This window comes from Populus trichocarpa, chromosome 12, assembly GCF_000002775.5.
Source record: "Populus trichocarpa isolate Nisqually-1 chromosome 12, P.trichocarpa_v4.1, whole genome shotgun sequence".
Classification (NCBI taxonomy): domain Eukaryota; kingdom Viridiplantae; phylum Streptophyta; class Magnoliopsida; order Malpighiales; family Salicaceae; genus Populus; species Populus trichocarpa.
In genome coordinates, this window is record NC_037296.2 from 11,252,720 (window position 1) to 11,271,889 (window position 19,170).

Genomic DNA, 19,170 nt, shown 5'->3' on the forward strand with positions numbered 1-19,170 from the left:
GGACTGGGTTTATCGGATACTTTTGTGCTACGCTGCGGGGTTGTTTAATCTTTTTATAATATATAAAAACAATATTCAAGAGATAACCTTTATTTAAGTATTCCGTGACGCAGAATAATGTTAGAGAAAGAAAAAGAACAAAAAAATAAAAAGTTCAATACCTAGTAATTTAATATTAAAAAATTTAAAAAAAAAAAATTGAAGCTAAATAAGACTAATATTTAAAATTAGTAACCTTGAGATCATCAAAAAATTATTAATCATCAAAAAATTAAAAAGAAATAAATAGTAATTAAAATAATAAGAAACTTAGTTGAAAAATAAAATAAAAAACAAATAAAAGAATAAAAACAAAATTAAATAAAATAAAAAATAAAATATTGAGTGAAAAAATTAAAAGAAAATAATTAAGAAAATAATTTGAAAAATGAGAAATTAAAAAAATATAAACTAAATCTAGAAAAAAAAATATTAAAAGATAAAATTAAAAAAAAACCAAGAAAATGATTAAAAAAATATCATATCTGATATGAAAAAATCAAAAGAAAAGGAATGAGATGAAAAAAAATAAAAAAAAATTAAAACAAATAAAAACAATCAAAGGAAATATTATCATAGTTGAATTTTTGCTTCATTATTTTTTTATCAAAACAATACTATTTTTACTTTTAGCTATGCCAAATAAAAAATCAAACAATTAGTTAGGAGAAAATCATGTTGAAATCCATTGATTTTTTTTGCCATTATTTTTTACTTCTTGCACAATAAAAAATTTGATCTACCCCGGTAACCCCAGTCATTCGACCCAACCAATTGCCTGGAACATGACAGGGGTCGACTTCCGGGTTAGGTTTTAAAAGCATCAAAAAAAAATAAGCACCAAATATAATATGAAAATTCAATAAAATTAAGCAACGAGTGATGAAATTACCGAAAAATAATTAATCAAGAAGAGAAATCAAAATAAAAGAAATTGCAATAATAAAAATAAAAATTAAATTTTTAAAAAAAATAAATCAAATGATTAAAGATTAAATCGAATAAAATATTAAAAATATAATAATCCCAAGAGCTATGCAATAATTATATTATAAAAAAAATATAAAAATTCAAAAATATTCCATAGATATAAGTTGTCCTTTTTTTTAAGGTCATAGAGTAATTATATCATGCAATAAAGTGTGTGAAAACAATATTTTACCCCTCAATGTGTTATATTCTTTAATTTTTAAAAGATAAAATGGTAGTTTTTATAGTGGATTACACTATTTATTATCCACAGTAAATCGCCATTGCCATTTAGCCTCCTGTATGTATATAATATATAATATATATAATAATCTTTCACTTTCAGGTGTTTGAAATTAATTAATGGAGAAAGAACAGAACTCAGCTGATGATGATTGGTCAGGATTAGACAAGGAAGGAGAGAAGTGTTCAAAAAAGTGGGTAAAGTGGTCTTTGTGATTTTAGCGTCCAAATAAGCTTAAGTACTTCTGAGGCATGGACCCTCGAGCCTCAGTTACATCTTTTCACACCCTCCTGCGCACCTATATACTCCTCCACGCCATTAGGGTGCGCGTTGCCCTAACTCGCCTTAAAATAATCTTTTAAACTGTGAATTCCCGTTGCAGCAAAACTTTTAGCAAAAACCTGCTTGATTCAGCGGAACATGCAGATACCTGAAAGAATACACTGATCATTCACTAGCATTATGTTGGGAGTCGGTTAAATTTTTGTTAAATGTAAAAAAATATTTAGATATTATTAATATTTTTTAATAAAAAAATTAAATATTATGAAAGTTGATTTAATATGACCGGTTAACTTTACGGGTTCAAAAACAATATATATATCCTGTAAAAATCTAGTTTGACTCAGAAAATATTTCAAGATGTTATTTTTTTTAATATTAAGATAACAATTTATTGGATTGATTTCGGTCAACCTGGGCTAACAAGTCAAATCCTTTGGGGTTAGATGAATGGCAAATGTCTTATTTGTCAACTTAGATTCATTAATCTTCTTGAAAAAATTCAAAAACATATATGTAATACTTTGGGGTTAGATGACATGCATATATCCTTATCTAGTTTGAAGTATAGGCCCCATTCTTTAATGCTTCATCATCATATAGTGTATTTGTTTGTTATCCAAATTCTTCTTAGTTTTTATGATGCACTGGCTCAATTGAGTTTACCATATGCCAATCCTCAACTCAAATGTAAATGTAGTGCCCATCATGGGCTGTTTGCGACAATTACTACTCTCATTGTTTATTAAACATGACCATGCCCTCCAAGTGTCGTATTATTTGCTTTATCATGAAGGAGTTTAACAAATCATTCACTGTGTGCATCCTGCCAACAATCATCAAAATGTTTTCTAGTATTGACCTCATCTTAGATTGTCAATCAACCATGAAATTGCCTTCAGTTGAAATATACTCTTCAAGCATATGTTATTATCAACCTTCATGGAACTGTCAAGTCATCCAGACATGCAATAAAAGCTCATCGTTATATGCTTAGTGTTATTCTTAATAAATTCCTCTCAGCTGATCTAATCAAATCGTGAAAAGAAATTCATTATCATCATTAATGGTGTTCCCTTTTATCACTCACATTCATGTGGTGAAATGCACCTTTAATCAATGGACTTCAAAGCAGATTGTCCTACAATCAATTTTGGTGGCGTGCATCTTTTCAATATTTATCCAAATGTACCTATGTAATAACATCTATCAGGAGTCATAACCATATTTCATTGGGTAAACCAAAATTTCAAACATGAAGATGCCCCTCAAGTGCAACGCTACTTTCAATTGTTATTAAAGTTCATTAAATCACAAACTGTCTTTGAGAAATATTGCCCTTAGCTGATCTGATCATGCTTATTCTATTGTTTATCATCAAAAGGCATTTGTCATTGCCATAACTTTGATAGATTTTATGGATTCGTCATTTGATTTTGCCAGTATAGCTAATCTGAATATTGTTTGTTTTCCTTCTCAAGGTTCATTGCATTACCCCTAACTGCTTAACTTTTCAAGGATGATTAAAGAGTGTCGATGTCATTTTTGTCAAGGATTTTACAAACTCGATCAATGTTTTTTTTTGTTTGAAAATCGTTCTTGTTCTATAATCAACTCGCACATTTCAAAGATCATGTATATTCAAGTCTAATTGTTGAAGTGGAATTAGAGAGATGTCGATTTTTTAAAGTGTTTTAGAAAATCAAGCATTTTTAGTCAAGGACCCAACACACGACATTCAGTACATGCAGTACTTTGATTATCTTATATTTTGAAAATAAAAATTGACCAAAATTGACCCGTTGTAAGATTAAAATAATTTTTTCTATGATTTTTTGTATCAATTTTAATCTCTGATTTTAGGTATATTATTTGATGGTATATAACGAGGTGACCTTCTATGGATTTCAACAACAAGGGGTTTGAGTGAAGACTCGAGGTTCCGTTAAAAATTTGTCTCACTTTCAACACTTACTTTATCAGCACACATAATAACTAGTAGTTTAGTTCATGAAGTTATGACCCTTATGGTAAAGCTCTTCAAGTTTTAAGAGCATTATTTATTGGTGCAAATTGCTTGCTTGACTAAAAAGTGTTTTTGAAAGCACGTAATGCAGGCTATGAAAAAAAGAGAGGAAATTCATAGGTTCAAAAGGTGTTTGAGGGTTTCAAAAACCTAGGATCACCATCAACTATTCAATAATTTTCCTTCTCTTGTTGTCTTTGTTGAGAAATGACGTATAATCATGCCATACATTTTATCAATAAATCTTGTTTATTAAAACTAGACAGGAAACTCCATTATAATCAAACAATAGTCATGACTCACTCTTAATAGGATTTCTCATCAATAAAAAACTTTCAGTGTTATTAATCAAAGTAAACCATTGACATATAACTATGTCACTCCTTTCATTGTTAATCTCAAACTTAGAGAGAATAATAAAGCTCATTATCCATCATTTATCTTTTGATACTCATTTATCTCAAATTTCAATTCAAAAGAAAAATCAAGGCTCTCTACCAATCATTAGTTTCATCATTTCCTAATTTCTATTTCATTACCTTTATAAAAGAATGACATATAACCATGCCACACATTCTGTGTTTACCTAAAAGATCAATATTCTTTTAACAGAGATCATAAAACAAATCTAACTTTTCTTTCGATGGATAAACAATCTAATAATTTGAAGACATCAAAAGCTTTATTATAGATCCCAAAAGACATGTTTATAGTTCAATATCTATCTTCTTTTTTCTCTCTGTTTTTTTTACTCTTGCTCCCGGCATCGATTTTTGGCATTTGTTGTGTCTTTCCTCAATTAAAACCTATTTTCCCCCTCTTATACTTGATAAGTATTTTACTACCTTTAACACCGACTTGCCTTTTAAGTGCGAGCAATTTCTATTTTTTTAGCTTCCACACAATCTTTCACAGGGTTTCTCTAGATGCCTCTTAGTCTAGTGTCTTTTTCACTTTTAAATGTTATCTAATCTATCACTGTTTTAATATTTTAAAAATATTTTGCCCATCAAATTTTTAACTTTCTAATGTCTTTATATTTGTTTTCTAAAATTAGAAAAAAAATGGATCCCATTTGCGACTAGTAGCTTTTAAAACTGTGAAGAATAATAAATTAGCCTTGCTAAAATAATAAAAGGACTGAAGACTGATTGTTGTTAACTCAAAAGAAAAACACAAGGTGTGCAAACCAGTGCGCGTGAAAGAAGGAGAGTTGTGGTTGATGGTGAAGTATTTCGCCCAGTGCATACGCTTACACAACTACACTGCTTTATGTTTGAGGTTGACAGATGAATGCAAAGAGCAAACAATAAGGATCTTTTCCTTGTTGATGACGAAAGAAATAGCTGCAATGCATCATTGCATTATTTGCTGGAACTCTTAACTTATTAACCCAACTTCATCATCATCACATCTTTAACTATAACTATATACAATGACCGTTGAATGCCCAAGAGAAACAAGCTTTTCCTCTGCAATTTGCTATTTTTTTTTTTAATTTAATATGGATGTCCGGATCAGCTTACATGCACCTCGACTAATTCTACGGGTCCTGAAGTTAACGACCATGTAAGCCTCCAGTGGCCATCATATGAGCAATCACAGGGCTCGAACCTGAGACCACAGAGGGAACAAACTTTTTAGTCTCAAACTTTTACCATTAGACCATCACCTAAATGGTTTGCTATTATTTTTCTCCAACGCATTATTATGCATCATCTTCGACATAATATGTTCACAAAAAAAACAAAAAACCCTTATAAATCTATATATATATATATATATATATATATATATATATATATATATATAAAAGTAAGAACCCTTTAGTGACTCCAACCCCTTGGCTTTTTGCTAAAGGATTTATTAGTTGCTGTTTATTTTTATATTTTAAAAATATTTTTAAAAAGATTTAATTTTTTTTATTTCTTTTTCTTTAAATTAATATTTTTTAGTGTTTTTCAATCATTTTGATATGCTGGTGTCAAAAATAATTTTTTAAAAATAAAAAAATATTATTTTAATGCATTTCCGAGTAAAAAATACTTTGAAAAGCAACCATTATCATATTACCAAACAGACCTAGCATGTTATTCAAGTCAAATAATTTTTAATTTTAATACAGATTTTACATCACAAAATTTAACTTAAATACTCGTTTAGAAAAAAAACTGAAATATGTTGTCAAACTCATTTATTAAAATTAATCGGTAATAATGAAATATGTTATCAAACTTTTTCTTAGAAAATAGTTTACAACTATTATTATAATATTAATTTTTATTGGTAATGTAAATTGTTTCACTTTCATAGAAAAGGGTAGCCTCTCTCTCCCACCTTTTTCTCAACGCAAAGTCAATAACGAAGCATGTCTAAATCTCAATTAATTTGACATATCTATGAAAAATATAAAATAAAAGAAAAATGGAGGTTCTAGAAGTAGCCATCCCCAATATTGGATGCCACCTAAGATTTATGTATGGCCATTTACGTTATAAAAACAAATACTCCTATATAGATTATTTTGTATTAAAAAAATCCTAACTCATTATTTAGAGAGAATAAATAACATAAACTAAGCTTAATATTGGCCACAAAAAATCCCATATCATCGACACTAGTTGTTATTGTTTTTCGAGTCTCTCGTACCAAGTAATTAATTTATACATATACATTAAAAACTAATTAATAGTCATTATTCATAATAAAATTAATTTAGTATATAATAAATGTTGTATGTAAACCAATATTACATACCAATTAATCATGTCTTGGATATTAGGGCGTATAATACATCGAATTGCATGAACACTTCAGGAAACGTGACCATGTAGATGTAACAAAACAATATGTAATGGACAGATATCATCTCATGTAGGTATCTACATCCATAGTCGGATGTCACACCTCAAAAACATTATCTCTCCTAGCATCCCAAAAATTTAGGTAAGATATATGAGTCACCAACCAATTCCCCTCATACTTACCCTGACTACTAATATTATGCAGTTCGTCACTAGTATATATATAATCCGGTATATGTTGAGATAATTTAAACTGTCGCATTACTCAATCTGGATAGTGCATCTAAAAAATGTCAAAGCAATGCAACGAGATCTATGCTAACCGAAGGTCAGATCCCTTACGATATATAAACGAAACTAAAAGTATCAGGTAACCTATCAAAACATATGAAAGAATTATATTAGATAACAAATCGAAACAAAATAATTATCAATTTAAATTATATCTATTTAACCTAATCACTAATTCAAAACCCTAACATTCAATAAAATTAAATTAACACATACTAAGCATAAATTACATTAAATTGATAGAGAGAAAGTGTTTAATATACATCTAAATGTAGAATATTGGTGGTGATTGTGATCGATAGTGGTTGTTTTGACCAAAAAAAAAATGGGTCGCCGTGGTGGAAAGAGAGAGATGGGTGATGTAGTGCTACTATGAGTGTTTTGGTCGTGGAGAGGGAGGGAGGGAGGGAGGTTGCTGACACTCATGAGAGGGGAAATGCTGGTGATTGTGGGGGGGAGAGGAGGAGAAGGAAAGAAGGAAAAAAAAGGAAAAGAAAAGGTTTCTAGATATAAATTTCGAATAAAATCGTAGATGCTATCTATGACTCGTGTGTCGAAGATGAAAACTATGAAATACGAGTCTATGATTTTTGAAAGTATACTGTATTTCTATTTTTTTTTTTCACCATGTTACTTTATCTGTTTTTTTCTCAACTGGGATAACAAACAAACAAAAAAAAACTCATTATTCTTTACCCTCGAATTGTATGTACACATGAATCACGATTCTAAAGCATGTGCTGTGTTGAGACCTATTTATGCCACGGACCATGGATTATACAATTCACATAAATAAATCTTCCAAGAGGGTTGAAAGCGGACTCATTACTTTAAACACAGCCATCAACATCCTGAACTTTTTTTATTCACCAATAAATCTTAAAATACAAGGATCGTGAGCAAAATATTAATTATATATATCTTGACGGCTCTCGTCATGAAAGCAACGTGCATCACTGGGCTTTATTTTATAGTAAAGTGGCAGTGGAAGTTTCAAACTTTTTTAACAAGTAGATGGCCGAATTTGGGGTCCAAAAACGTATTAAAATTATAAATTTTGTAAAGAATAGAACCGATTCCCCATAAACTATAGAATATTTGCGCAAACTCGCATGTTTCCTTTCTCTAATGATAGCTAGTTGCCCACTAGAGCAGGAAAGGAAAAACAAAAGAGAAAAGAAAGGAAAATATATCTTCCCTTTCGATATTTACCATCTTTTATATATTCTCGACGCCAACATCTCACTGAGAGGAGAAAACAGAAGTTGAAGTTTTGAGCTATGCCTGGAGAGCACAAGTCTACCCCACCATTACCATATCGCCATTCTCTTGTGAACAAAAAAAAATGATAAAAACCAGGACTCGTAGAAAGCTCCATACCACAATCGATTATATATATATATATATAATTTGTAGTTGCATTTAATAAGGTTTTTCTTTTTCTTTTTTCCAAATCAGTGACAGCACCTCTGCATGTTTACCTTCCGAAGGGCTAAGTTTAGGCCACCAGTGGCATCTTAGCTTTGCACTAGATACTTGTCCATGCTAGTAGGTCATATCAAAAAACTATTATATAAAAAAATATCCGATTAGTGTTTAATGTGTTTTATTGGAAGAAATATATAGAGATTAATTTGATGGGACTTGATTAATTTGACAGGTTAAAAAATAATTTAAATGATAGATAAAAATATAGTTTAATTAAAAAAATTAAGACGATATTTTTATTTAATATTAAAATGACAACATATTATATCAACTCAGATCAATTTGAGTTAACTTGTTAGATCTGTTACCTAAATCATGAGACCCTGATAAACTCTATAGAAAGCAAAAATAAAATTAAAATTAAAAAATCTAATTTTTAATTGATCAAATGTTGAAGGATAGAATTGCAAACAAAAACTAAAAAAATAAATTGAGTCAATCCGGGTTAACTTGTATTGTGAGATCAGGATAACATCATAAAAAGCAAATCAAAATAAATTATGAAACTCAATTCCTAATCAATTCAATGTTGAAGGATAAAATAAAAAAATAAAAAAAACATAAAAAACCACCTGAGTCAACTACTTAAACCCGTGATATGAGTAATGAGATCGAGATAATCTTATAGAACGCAAATCGAAATAAATTATGAAGCCTAATTCCCAATCAATCTACTATTGAAGGATACAATTGAAAAAAACTCAACTAAAAAAAGGATAAAAAACTCGAGTCAACCAGCCTAACCCACAACTCAGGTCATAAAACTTTGATGACCACTTAAAAAAAGAAGTATGATTCCCAAATCAACCCAATATTAAATGATTAAATTGAAAATAAAAATAGAAAAGAACAAAAAATGACATCGGATAAACCCGAGTTAACCTGTTAAACCTAGGTCAGGAGACCAGGATAACTCCATAGAAAACAAATCAAGATAAATTATAAAGTCCAATTTTCAATCAACCTAATATTGAAGGATGAAATAAAAAAAATAACAAAAAATAATCTGGATATGAAAATTATAAATTTCAATATTCAATAAACTCAACATTAAAAAATAAATCTGAAAAAAATACAAAAAAAATCCTCAAACATTTTAAAGAGAAAATTAAAAAAAAAATACTAAGAATTTTTAGTATATGTTAATTAATTAAGGCATGAAGAGTGATTGGTGGCCTTTCCACTTTATAAAGATCTAGACCATGTTTGTTTCTCGAAAAGTAGTTTTCGGGAAATCACTTTCCAAACTTTTCTGTGTTTGTTTGCCATTAGAAAATGTGGTCAACGGAAAACACTTTCCGGTCAAAGAAAAACACTTTCCAGTCAAAGAAAAATTTGGCTTGGTTTACAAGAAAGTGTTTTCCCTTTTGGCTGTGTTTGTTTTCTGGAAAGTGGTTTCCGGGAAACCACTTTCCAAACTTTCATGTGTTTGTTTGCCATTAGAAAAATTGGTCAACGGAAAACACTTTCAAGCCAAAGGAAAATTTGGCTTGGTTTTCAGGAAAGTGTTTTCCTGAAACATTTGGGCGGAAAACACTTTCCGGAAGTTGTGAAAAATTTAGAAATGTCATTATTTGCTGATTATATCAAATTTGATCCTCAAACTTTTGATTGCTATATATATATATTTTGTTTTGAATATTTATTTTTCAATTTCATCTCTTAAAATTTAATTTTTATATTAACTTTGGTCCTTATTTTTATAATTGCTATTTGCTTTTTCCTTATCATTTTTTTATTGAAATTTATATCTATCAAATTTGGTCCTTATTCTTTTGATTGTTACTTATTTTATTTGAAATACTTTATGAAATGTTTATTATTATTATTTTAATTTATTCATCTTTTATTTTTTTTTAAGTTTTTAAATTTGATCTCTATTATTTTGATTATTATTTATTTTATTTGAGATAATTTATGAAATTATATTTTTTTTCAATTTCATTCTCATTCAACCTTTTAATTTGTAAGATTTGTTTCTTATTATTTTAATAAACTTGAGAAAAATAAAACATTAATAAGTTATTTTCCAGCTCATTTTCCATAACATAACCAAACACTGGAAAATATTTTCCAACTTATTTTCATTACACTACCAAATATCAGAAAATAATTCACTTTTCCGGAATTCACTTTCAAAGAAAACTACTTTTCAGAAAACAAACGGGGCCCTAGACTGTATCCAATGCCGGCCCTGCGACAACAAATTCAGAAATTCTGGCACAAGCCTCCCTACGTGCCATACTATAGCAAACTTATGGCAAAAGACCATGAAAACTAATTAACTTCTTGTTGAATTGCATCATGCAAATCACATGTTAAATTTTTATTTTTATATTAATAAAAAATTTATCATCAATTAATTAGGTATTATATATAAAATAACATAATATATATACATTTTATACATTACAATTTATATATAAATATACAACCTTAATATGTCATTTTAATTAGATAATTATGAACATATCTAAACTACTTCTCGTGAGTTATTAAAAGAAATTAGATGGTCAAATTCTAGATAGTTGTAACAAGTCTTAATCAGTCTATTGCAAGCACTTCGATTGTAGTTTTCATTGTCATTTTTTTTGTCTTGAATTATACAATAATTTCCTATCTAAAATTTTAAATTACATAATGAATTAATAAGTCTTGAGTTATATTTGAGTGGGATTAGATGAGAAAAAAATTATAACCTAGAAAAAAAAACAGAGATAAGGCAGGAACGCATGCTCTATTTAATAAAAATTACAATCATTCAACCATCAAATAAAAACACAATCATATTAATCTTTAATGTCCATAATCACCCATCATGCAAAAAACATTTTAATATGCATAATTAAAAATATATTGCATGTTATTCTAATTATTGACTTTATATGCAATTTAAAATAATATTTCTAACACTTAGAAATATTCAATCAAATCCAATTTGTTAATTTCTCAAACAATTTTTTTTTGTTTAAAAAAACTCATTAAATTAGAAAAACTATTTTTCTAAAATTTGGTTAAACCATTTAATTAAATAAATCCTAGTCCCATTAGGATATTATAAAACTTTAAAAAAATGAATTAAACAATTTAATTTATTCCTAATCCTACTAGGAAAATTAATTCTACAATTAAATTTAAATTAAGGTATAAAATCTAAATTTTATTTATAAAGGGTAAATTCATAATTTACCTTGAGACCCTAAATTGTAATTAGGGATAAAGTCTTAAGTCCATACTCATAATATGCAAACTTAAAAGCCTAATACTTAAAATTAAAAAAGGGAAAGGGTAAGGGGGTAATTTCTCCAAGCCCTAAAGAGACAACAAGGGTAGAATCGTAATTTTACCCACATTCATCTTCTTCTTCGCTACTGCCGGCAATGGGTTCTCTACCCACCGCCGCTAGTTAGCACTGTAAGGGTCAACCCTTCGTGCCATGTAGCTAGAAGATTAGCGATGCCAGCAGCAGCCCTTGGCTGATGTTGGGGAGGCATCGCGTCTGGCGAGGCTGCTGTCTTGCTAGTTAGCTGCGTGGTGGACTGTGTGTCAAGTATGTCTGCAGCTGGTGCCGCCGCTGATGGAGGTGAAACGACCAAAAACTCCTTTTTAAAAAAAAAATGTCAGATTCCGGCCAGAATCAAGGAATCCAACCAGATTTAGCCAAAATAGTACACAATGCATTTTTGGAAATAAATTTTGCACATAAAATTAATTTCTAATTAACATCAATAACAATTAAACATGCGATTAACAATCCTAATTGTTCTAACAATGGCTCTGATACTAATGTTGGGTTCCCAAATATCATACTCACAGCGGAAACAATAAAACAAAAATTATTCGAGAGTCCTTAGGATCGCGTTAAACATATCTAGAGTTGTTTAGGGATTTATCATCTCAATATTTGATCTTCTTCGGCTGTGAATAATTCTTTAAAGGTTGGGTTTTTGCAAACCACAAATCGTCTAATTGTCCGGCCTCCAACGGTAATCCATACGAACCACCAGTGAAAAATCTTCTAAATTCCTATTTAGAAGAACGAGATTACTATACCTAGAGTGTTAGCTCTCTATTATGTGACTTACATAGGTTTTTTGTCTAACAGACAATCTCATGAAAAATAAGAGGCATAACTTTATATTGATATGAAATCCTAAAAGCCCTATAAATGACAAAATATATATATATTTTCCCTTAAATAATATTCATATATTATTTAAGGATAATTTTAGAAATTTAATCAATCAAGTCCTTACTTGATTATTCTAGGACTAAAATTATAATCCCTAGATTAAATACATTATAATGCTTAATTTCTAAAGTTATTTTCAATTAAGTCACACTTGATTAATTATCCTAGTTACTAATGGTTCTTAATATTTGTAACCCATTAGGTTCTAATATGATAGTCGAAATATAAATTATAATTCTAATAAAATAAAATAAATATTTTAATTTATTATCAATTCAATAATTGATTAATTTATATTTTAAGATTAAGTGCATTGTCTAGCAACATGTCAGGATCCCCTAGATATTAAAAAATTCATAAGTGATATGACTTAACCTTTCAATGATTGGTTTCTCAGTGTAATTATTATTCTTTCTTTAATAATGCGATTTAGACATTTTAGCATGAAGTGTGTCTGCCATGTCAAATCATATTTGTTTGCAATATTATAGTTATTGATAATTTGAATAAGATTTAAAACTCTTTTCTAATCTTATTCCACCTTGCGCAAGGATTTAACAATCAATATCATTTGAGAACATGTAGAATATTTTTTCTAATTCACCTAGAGTGATGAATCATTTTTTTTATCACTTAAATACCTTCATATAATTTATGTTATATCTAATGTCAGCTCATTTGTTACCTTTACCAAGATAACATATAACAATATCAAAACATAACACTCATTATATAATATAACCTAATGATTTCAAGTCTAATGATCATTTATATAACCGTTACTTTAGCCTTTTTATAGATACAGATGATATCTCAAGTCTAGGTACCCCTCATACTTCGGTTTATGAGATCAACTGCTTTTTTTTATAAAAAAAATTTATATAATATGTATTAGTCTCAACAACTCTATTCATGTCTATTATTAAAAGAGTATTGATCAGGAACAATACTTTGATGTAATAGGAATCCTATAATTATAACATCTTTATAATTTTTTTTGCAAAATATTTTTGTTTCATGAATTTTATCTTTACTCTAAATTCATTTATCAAACATTAAATTTATAAATTAAATATAAATAAATATTAAAAATAAATAATATTTTTATTAATAAAATCAAATATATTTTACATGAATAAAATAATTAATATCATTTATAACCTGCTGATTCACAACATTTTCTTGAAAAACAAATGATGGTGGTTCTTCTTACATATGCCTTTCTCAAAATTTTTTTTTTATTAATGTATGTATCCAGGTCAGTTTGAGCGCATCTCGACTAATTCTATGAGTTCTGAAGTTAATAATCATATAAACCTCCAGTGGCCCTGAAAAAACTCAAACTCATAACCATTAAAAAACAAACCCAAAACTTGAACATAAACAACCTCATTTACCTTTCTCAAATGTTGATATCACAGGTGATTGTTAAGTTGATAAATTAACTTGGAATTGCCTCAAAAGACCTGGGATAGGGCTTTTTTCGTACTTGTTATACTACGAAATCCATATTCTTGTTATACTATTTGTTTGGTTATTAAAAGTTGTTAATTCTTGATGGAGGGGACTCTCTATCTCTAAGAGGGATAGATGGTGAAAAAATAAGCTCCTCAATGTGTCTTTGTTTGGACTGGAACCCATCAGCCACATCAATCTCAGTGGGGCTTTCTGATAGTTCTGTATCTATAGTCTCCTTTTCGGAGTCCCAGTTAGATGTAATTCAAGAGTGGGAAGCACATGAATTTGAGCTATGGGCTGCTTCATTTGACTTTCACCAACCTCAGTTGGTATACACTGGTTCGGATGATTGCAAATTCAGTTGTTGGGATTTAAGGGATGATCCTTCCAATTTGGTATTTCAGAATTATAAAATCCATAAGATGGATATCTGTTACATTGCAAAGAATCCCAGTGACCCTAATATCTTACTCACTCGTAGTTATGACGAGTATCTAAGGCTATGGGATGTAAGATCAATTTCAAAACCAGTTAATGAAACATTATTTTGTTTAGGGAGCGGAGTTTGGAGAGTCAAACACCACCCATATGTACCAGGCGTGGTCTTAGCAGCTTGCATGCACAATGGCTTTGCAGTTGTGAAGATTGATGAGGAGAAAGGTGAACTGATGGAAATCCATGCCAAGAATGGCTCACTTGCCTACGGTGCAGATTGGCAAGGGGGGGAATTATATCAGAAGGTCAAACAAAACAGCTCTGTAGTGGCTACTTGTTCCTTTTATGATCTGCTTCTTCAGATATGGATACCAGAAAGCTGTATTTTTAAGCGACTTTGATGCAGTTGAAGTACTTCTCCTTACTAAATTCTGAATAAATTCATTGCTGCTACTTCTGGGGATGCTTTATCATATTTTGTTACGCATTTATATATCATTTATGCCATCAAACTGTTACTCCTTTGTATTCTTAATAGCTTCCAATAAAAACTCATAGGTCCAGTATTTTTTCTTGTTTATTCAAAGGAGAGCTCAGACGGCCATCCCTGAAACAAGGGTTCTGGTATGCGTCAATGTTTATTGTTGTGAGCTACCAAGAGCTTTCATTAGGATGCTTACACATAAGAGAATAGCGACATGTCTTTTCATCTGCTCTTATTCAACCACTGAAACTGTTTTTAATTCCTAGGAGCCTATGATCTTTTTATGATTCTGGGTGATTCCCCGCCTGTTCTTGCTCTGTGTTATAGTAGCACTAGCATTATTTGTGGTGTCCACAAACTCTTATGATTAAGTCACTTCTATCATCATCTAATAATAGAAGTCGAGAGCAAGGCATGGACCTATCATTGGTGTTGAAGTGATCGAAATTTTCAGTGGTAAAATGTTTTGACTTTATATTGCAGTGTCGGATGCTGCTTTCCTTGATTTGAAAAGAGAGAGAATCTTTACGACATCACCCAACACTATCGATGGCCATCTAGATTGGTTCACTTTGGTCCGAGTTCTGACCTTTTTTAGAGAAGAGCAACTGCTCTTTTAACGCTTGGAAGTTGCAGTAAGAGCTTCTTGGCTGGGCTGGGCTCCACCATTGCAGACAGCTCTACTTGTGGCCACTACCTATACATTATTCGGGCTTATGGAAATCTGTTTGTGATCAAGGCCTGGTTTGTCGTAGTCTCCTGCCAACCAAATTTTATGGGCTGTTCTATTTATGCTTTGTCGTTATCTGGGGACGATGGCATCTCATGAATCCTTTGTTTTTTGAATGGTCATGTGACTCTGTCTCTTATTTTTGTCCTAAAGAATTTCGTTTTACTGCAGACAAATAAAGTAACTAACAATAAAGGCAGGACATGGGTTTGCTGCTCGTGTTGAAGACAGCTCAATCTATCCTTACCCTTAGTTGCTGCTCCTACACTGCTCAAGAATTCTTCTATGTCGTCCTTTCTTTTATTGGTGTACTATTTTTGTGAGTGTTGTTTTTAAATCTTTAATGTCTATATTCAAGGTTCATAGTAAATGCTTCCAACTGTTTATCATACGAAGTTCACTATTATATACCTGAAAAGTAAGAAAGTGGTTGAGAAATTGATTCTTGAATCCATCCTCTAGGAGGAATTACAGTCAAAACAACAGTCAATATATACCCATAAGACTTAAGAGCACATAATTTACTTTATTTTTGCTTCCCCTTGTGTTTTGACAGGACATGGTGATTTGCTGTGTTGTTGGCGGCATTTTAAAAAAAAAAACACTGGAACGCTCCCACCCAGAAAGAGATTTTGAATGATAACAGTATGATCAAGGGAAAAAAATAAGAAAAGATTGTGGACAAGGACGATACTTGCTTGAGTCACATCAGAAAATGGGCACAGAGGTAGGGTTGGTGGTTCGAATCTGCTGGCAATAAATACAACATATTTGTTAGGGATGCATGATAAAAATAAAATAAAATTTAACTACAATGAAAGAACAACAACATGATGTTTCTCCATGGAAGGTCGTCCATGCACGTGGAACTGTTTTCTTTCTTTCTTTCTTTGAGGAGGAGTTTTTTTTAATCTACTAGCCAAGAAATTGTAAAAAAAAGAAAAAATCAAATAAGATTTTATTTATACTTGTGTGTTTGTGTGTGTGATATTGATTGGTCGACTGAAATTTGAAAATTCCTTTTTTTGTTTTTCCTTTTTTTCTTTTTGAAAAAAAAATAAATCTTAGTAAAGGTTAATGTACAAATAAATCCCACTTATTAGATTTCTTTGTCACCGTTCCATCTCCTTTATGACAAAAGGTTGGTGTAATGATTAACAAAGATGATGCTAGTTCCTAGTGTTTGGCTTATAACCGCAGATAATTTGATTTAAAAAATAATTAATGTATGAAATTTAATATTAACAAAAGCTAATTGATCAGTCATTTCACTGTAGCTTATGAGTTAAATCACTGTTCATAGTTTTTCTTCTAGTTAAAAAAATCTAACGGTGACAATTAGGGGTATTTTAGTTTTTTTACCAGGTTTATTAGTTATTACTAAATTAATTATGAACAAATAAGTATTCTTTCATTTCAATCACTCGGCATAAAGACTAAAACACGTTTGGAATAAAAAAAAAAATTAAAACTAGAGTCAAGAGTCACTTTTGTATTTTTACAATGGTCTTTACATCGTTATCATGTCAGATGAGGGCATTTTGATATTTCATTGGATATAGAAAATAATAAGAGAAAAAACATAGTGAAATGAACAACATGTTAATGGAAACTATCAAATTAAAATTAGTCTCTAGGGGCTTTTCCCTCTTTTTGTCAAGGTTTTTTTTTGTTATTATGTCGTAGGTTGAAGGGAAATTGAGTCTTTTAACAACACAAGAAAATAATAAAAAATAAAAAACTGTTGGTGCGTGCGTAACACGCCCCAAGGTGTGGTAAGTGCTCGCGCACTTTGAGTTGCGCATTCAGCGCCTCCCAGCATCCAAAAATATCATTTTATAAGCACCACGACGTAATCTTCCTATTTGTGTGGTACGTGTCGCCAATGAGCTTTTCTTTCTTTCTTTTCTTCTTTTCTCTCCTCTCCTGAAAATTACAGCTTGACCTCTTTGTTGTTGATTTTTCAACTTTAATTCTTATTCTTTTGATTTTTAATTTTTGGTATCGGCCTCTTTGTAGAAGTTTTATTTATTTTCAATTTTATCATTCAATCCCAATTTACCAAATATTATATTCTCTAATTTGATTTTTATTCTTTTGATTTCTAATTTTTTTTCCTAACCCTTTTGTAAGAGTTTTATTGGTTTTTAATTTCATCATTCAATTCAAATTAATGGTATCATGTTTTCAATTTGGTCCTCATTGTTTTGATTTTTAATTTTTTTTGGTCTTTTTGTAAAGGTTATTGTTCTTTTCAATTTTACACTTCAATCAAAACATTGTTTTTAGTTTCATACGCCAATTTCGATCCTCATTCATTTGATTTTTTTATCCTTTTATTAAATTAATTTTTCCTTTTAATTTTACCATTCAATCAAATATAAAATTTATTTTGTTATTCAATTTTGATTCTCAATCTTTTAATTGCTATTTTTTGAATCCTCATGTATAATCTAAATTATTTTTTTAATTTTATTCTTCAATATTTAATTGATTGAGAATTAGACTTAATTTTTTTAGATTGGGTGATTCGGGTTTAATGACTCGGGTCACGGGTTTGAAAAGTTAACACGTTGTTTTTTTTTAAAGGGCTTTATAATTCTTTTTATTTTTTTATTGGGTTGTTTCAATCGCATGATCTAGGCTGCAGGTTTGGCAGGATATCCCGAGTTGGCTTGACCTTGATTATCAGGTTACAAGTTTATCATGTTAACTCGGGTTGACTAGGACCAAAATTTTATATCTTTTTTACCCCATTTTGTTCTTCCGTGTTTGATGGGCTATTGATTGCAATACATTGTTTGTTCCCTTTTGAATTCCCCCCCAGGTTATCCTAATTACTTTTATTTTTAAATTTGATCCATCTATTATCGTTTCCTATTTTTTTTTCATCTAATTGAAATAAAGTCATCTTATTTGACCTAATCGGGTATATGACCTGAGTCACATCTTTCTCTCTCTTGTTTTTTAAAGAAATGCTTGTGGCAACTTAACATCATTTTTTGCGCAAAAAATAGTTTAACACGTATTTATAGATGAATGAGTTTTTTTTCCACGTTAGCATAATAGCCAAAAGTATTTTCCAAACTAGCACAAATGAAAGAATATTTTCCAATCTAGCATAGTCAAAGAAGTCACAAATATAAGACATGTGCAACCTATTAAGAGACGCATGTAATACATGTGTGATCAAATGGTTGCGTATATGGTACATATGCGACTTATGCATTAAACAGTCACTCATGTACTACATGCATGGCCAATGAAAATATAGTGCATTGACATTTGTCAACCCTTTCGGCCCATGTCAACCAAAACACAATTAAAAAAAAAAGTAACTCAAGCTAACAAGTTGTTGTTCAACACAACAAACTCAATGTAACTAATTCAACACAAATAACAATTTCATAACAAGTAATTTTATAATTAAAGAAACTAAATCACAACACCAAAACAATCCATTACAATAACAATCTCAGTTCAATTACATCATGAAACTACATATAACAAATTAACTCGTCGATGACCTTGTACCATCAAAATCACGAGCATATCATCATCGTGTATGATAAACAACTTCATTCTCCTCTATTGCATTGTCCAAACGCTCAGCCTCCCCAACATCATTAAGTGAAGAACAACATAAAAAGAACCAGGTATTGAATGTGTTATGCACAACATCATCAGTAGTATCACGAACCGCGACCACGACTCTTCGACCCTCACAC

At 30.1% G+C, this 19,170-nt stretch overlaps 1 protein-coding gene across 1 annotated transcript; it reads left to right on the forward strand.

The window, feature by feature from the left end:
- Nucleotides 1-11,695: 11,695 nt before the first annotated feature.
- LOC7458065 (uncharacterized) lies at nt 11,696-14,920 on the forward strand. The gene is made up of 2 exons (XM_002318042.4): nt 11,696-11,726; nt 13,899-14,920. Exons 1-2 carry the CDS (start codon nt 11,696-11,698, stop codon nt 14,627-14,629), a joined length of 762 nt encoding a protein of 253 aa, XP_002318078.3. The 3' UTR covers nt 14,630-14,920.
- Nucleotides 14,921-19,170: the final 4,250 nt, after the last annotated feature.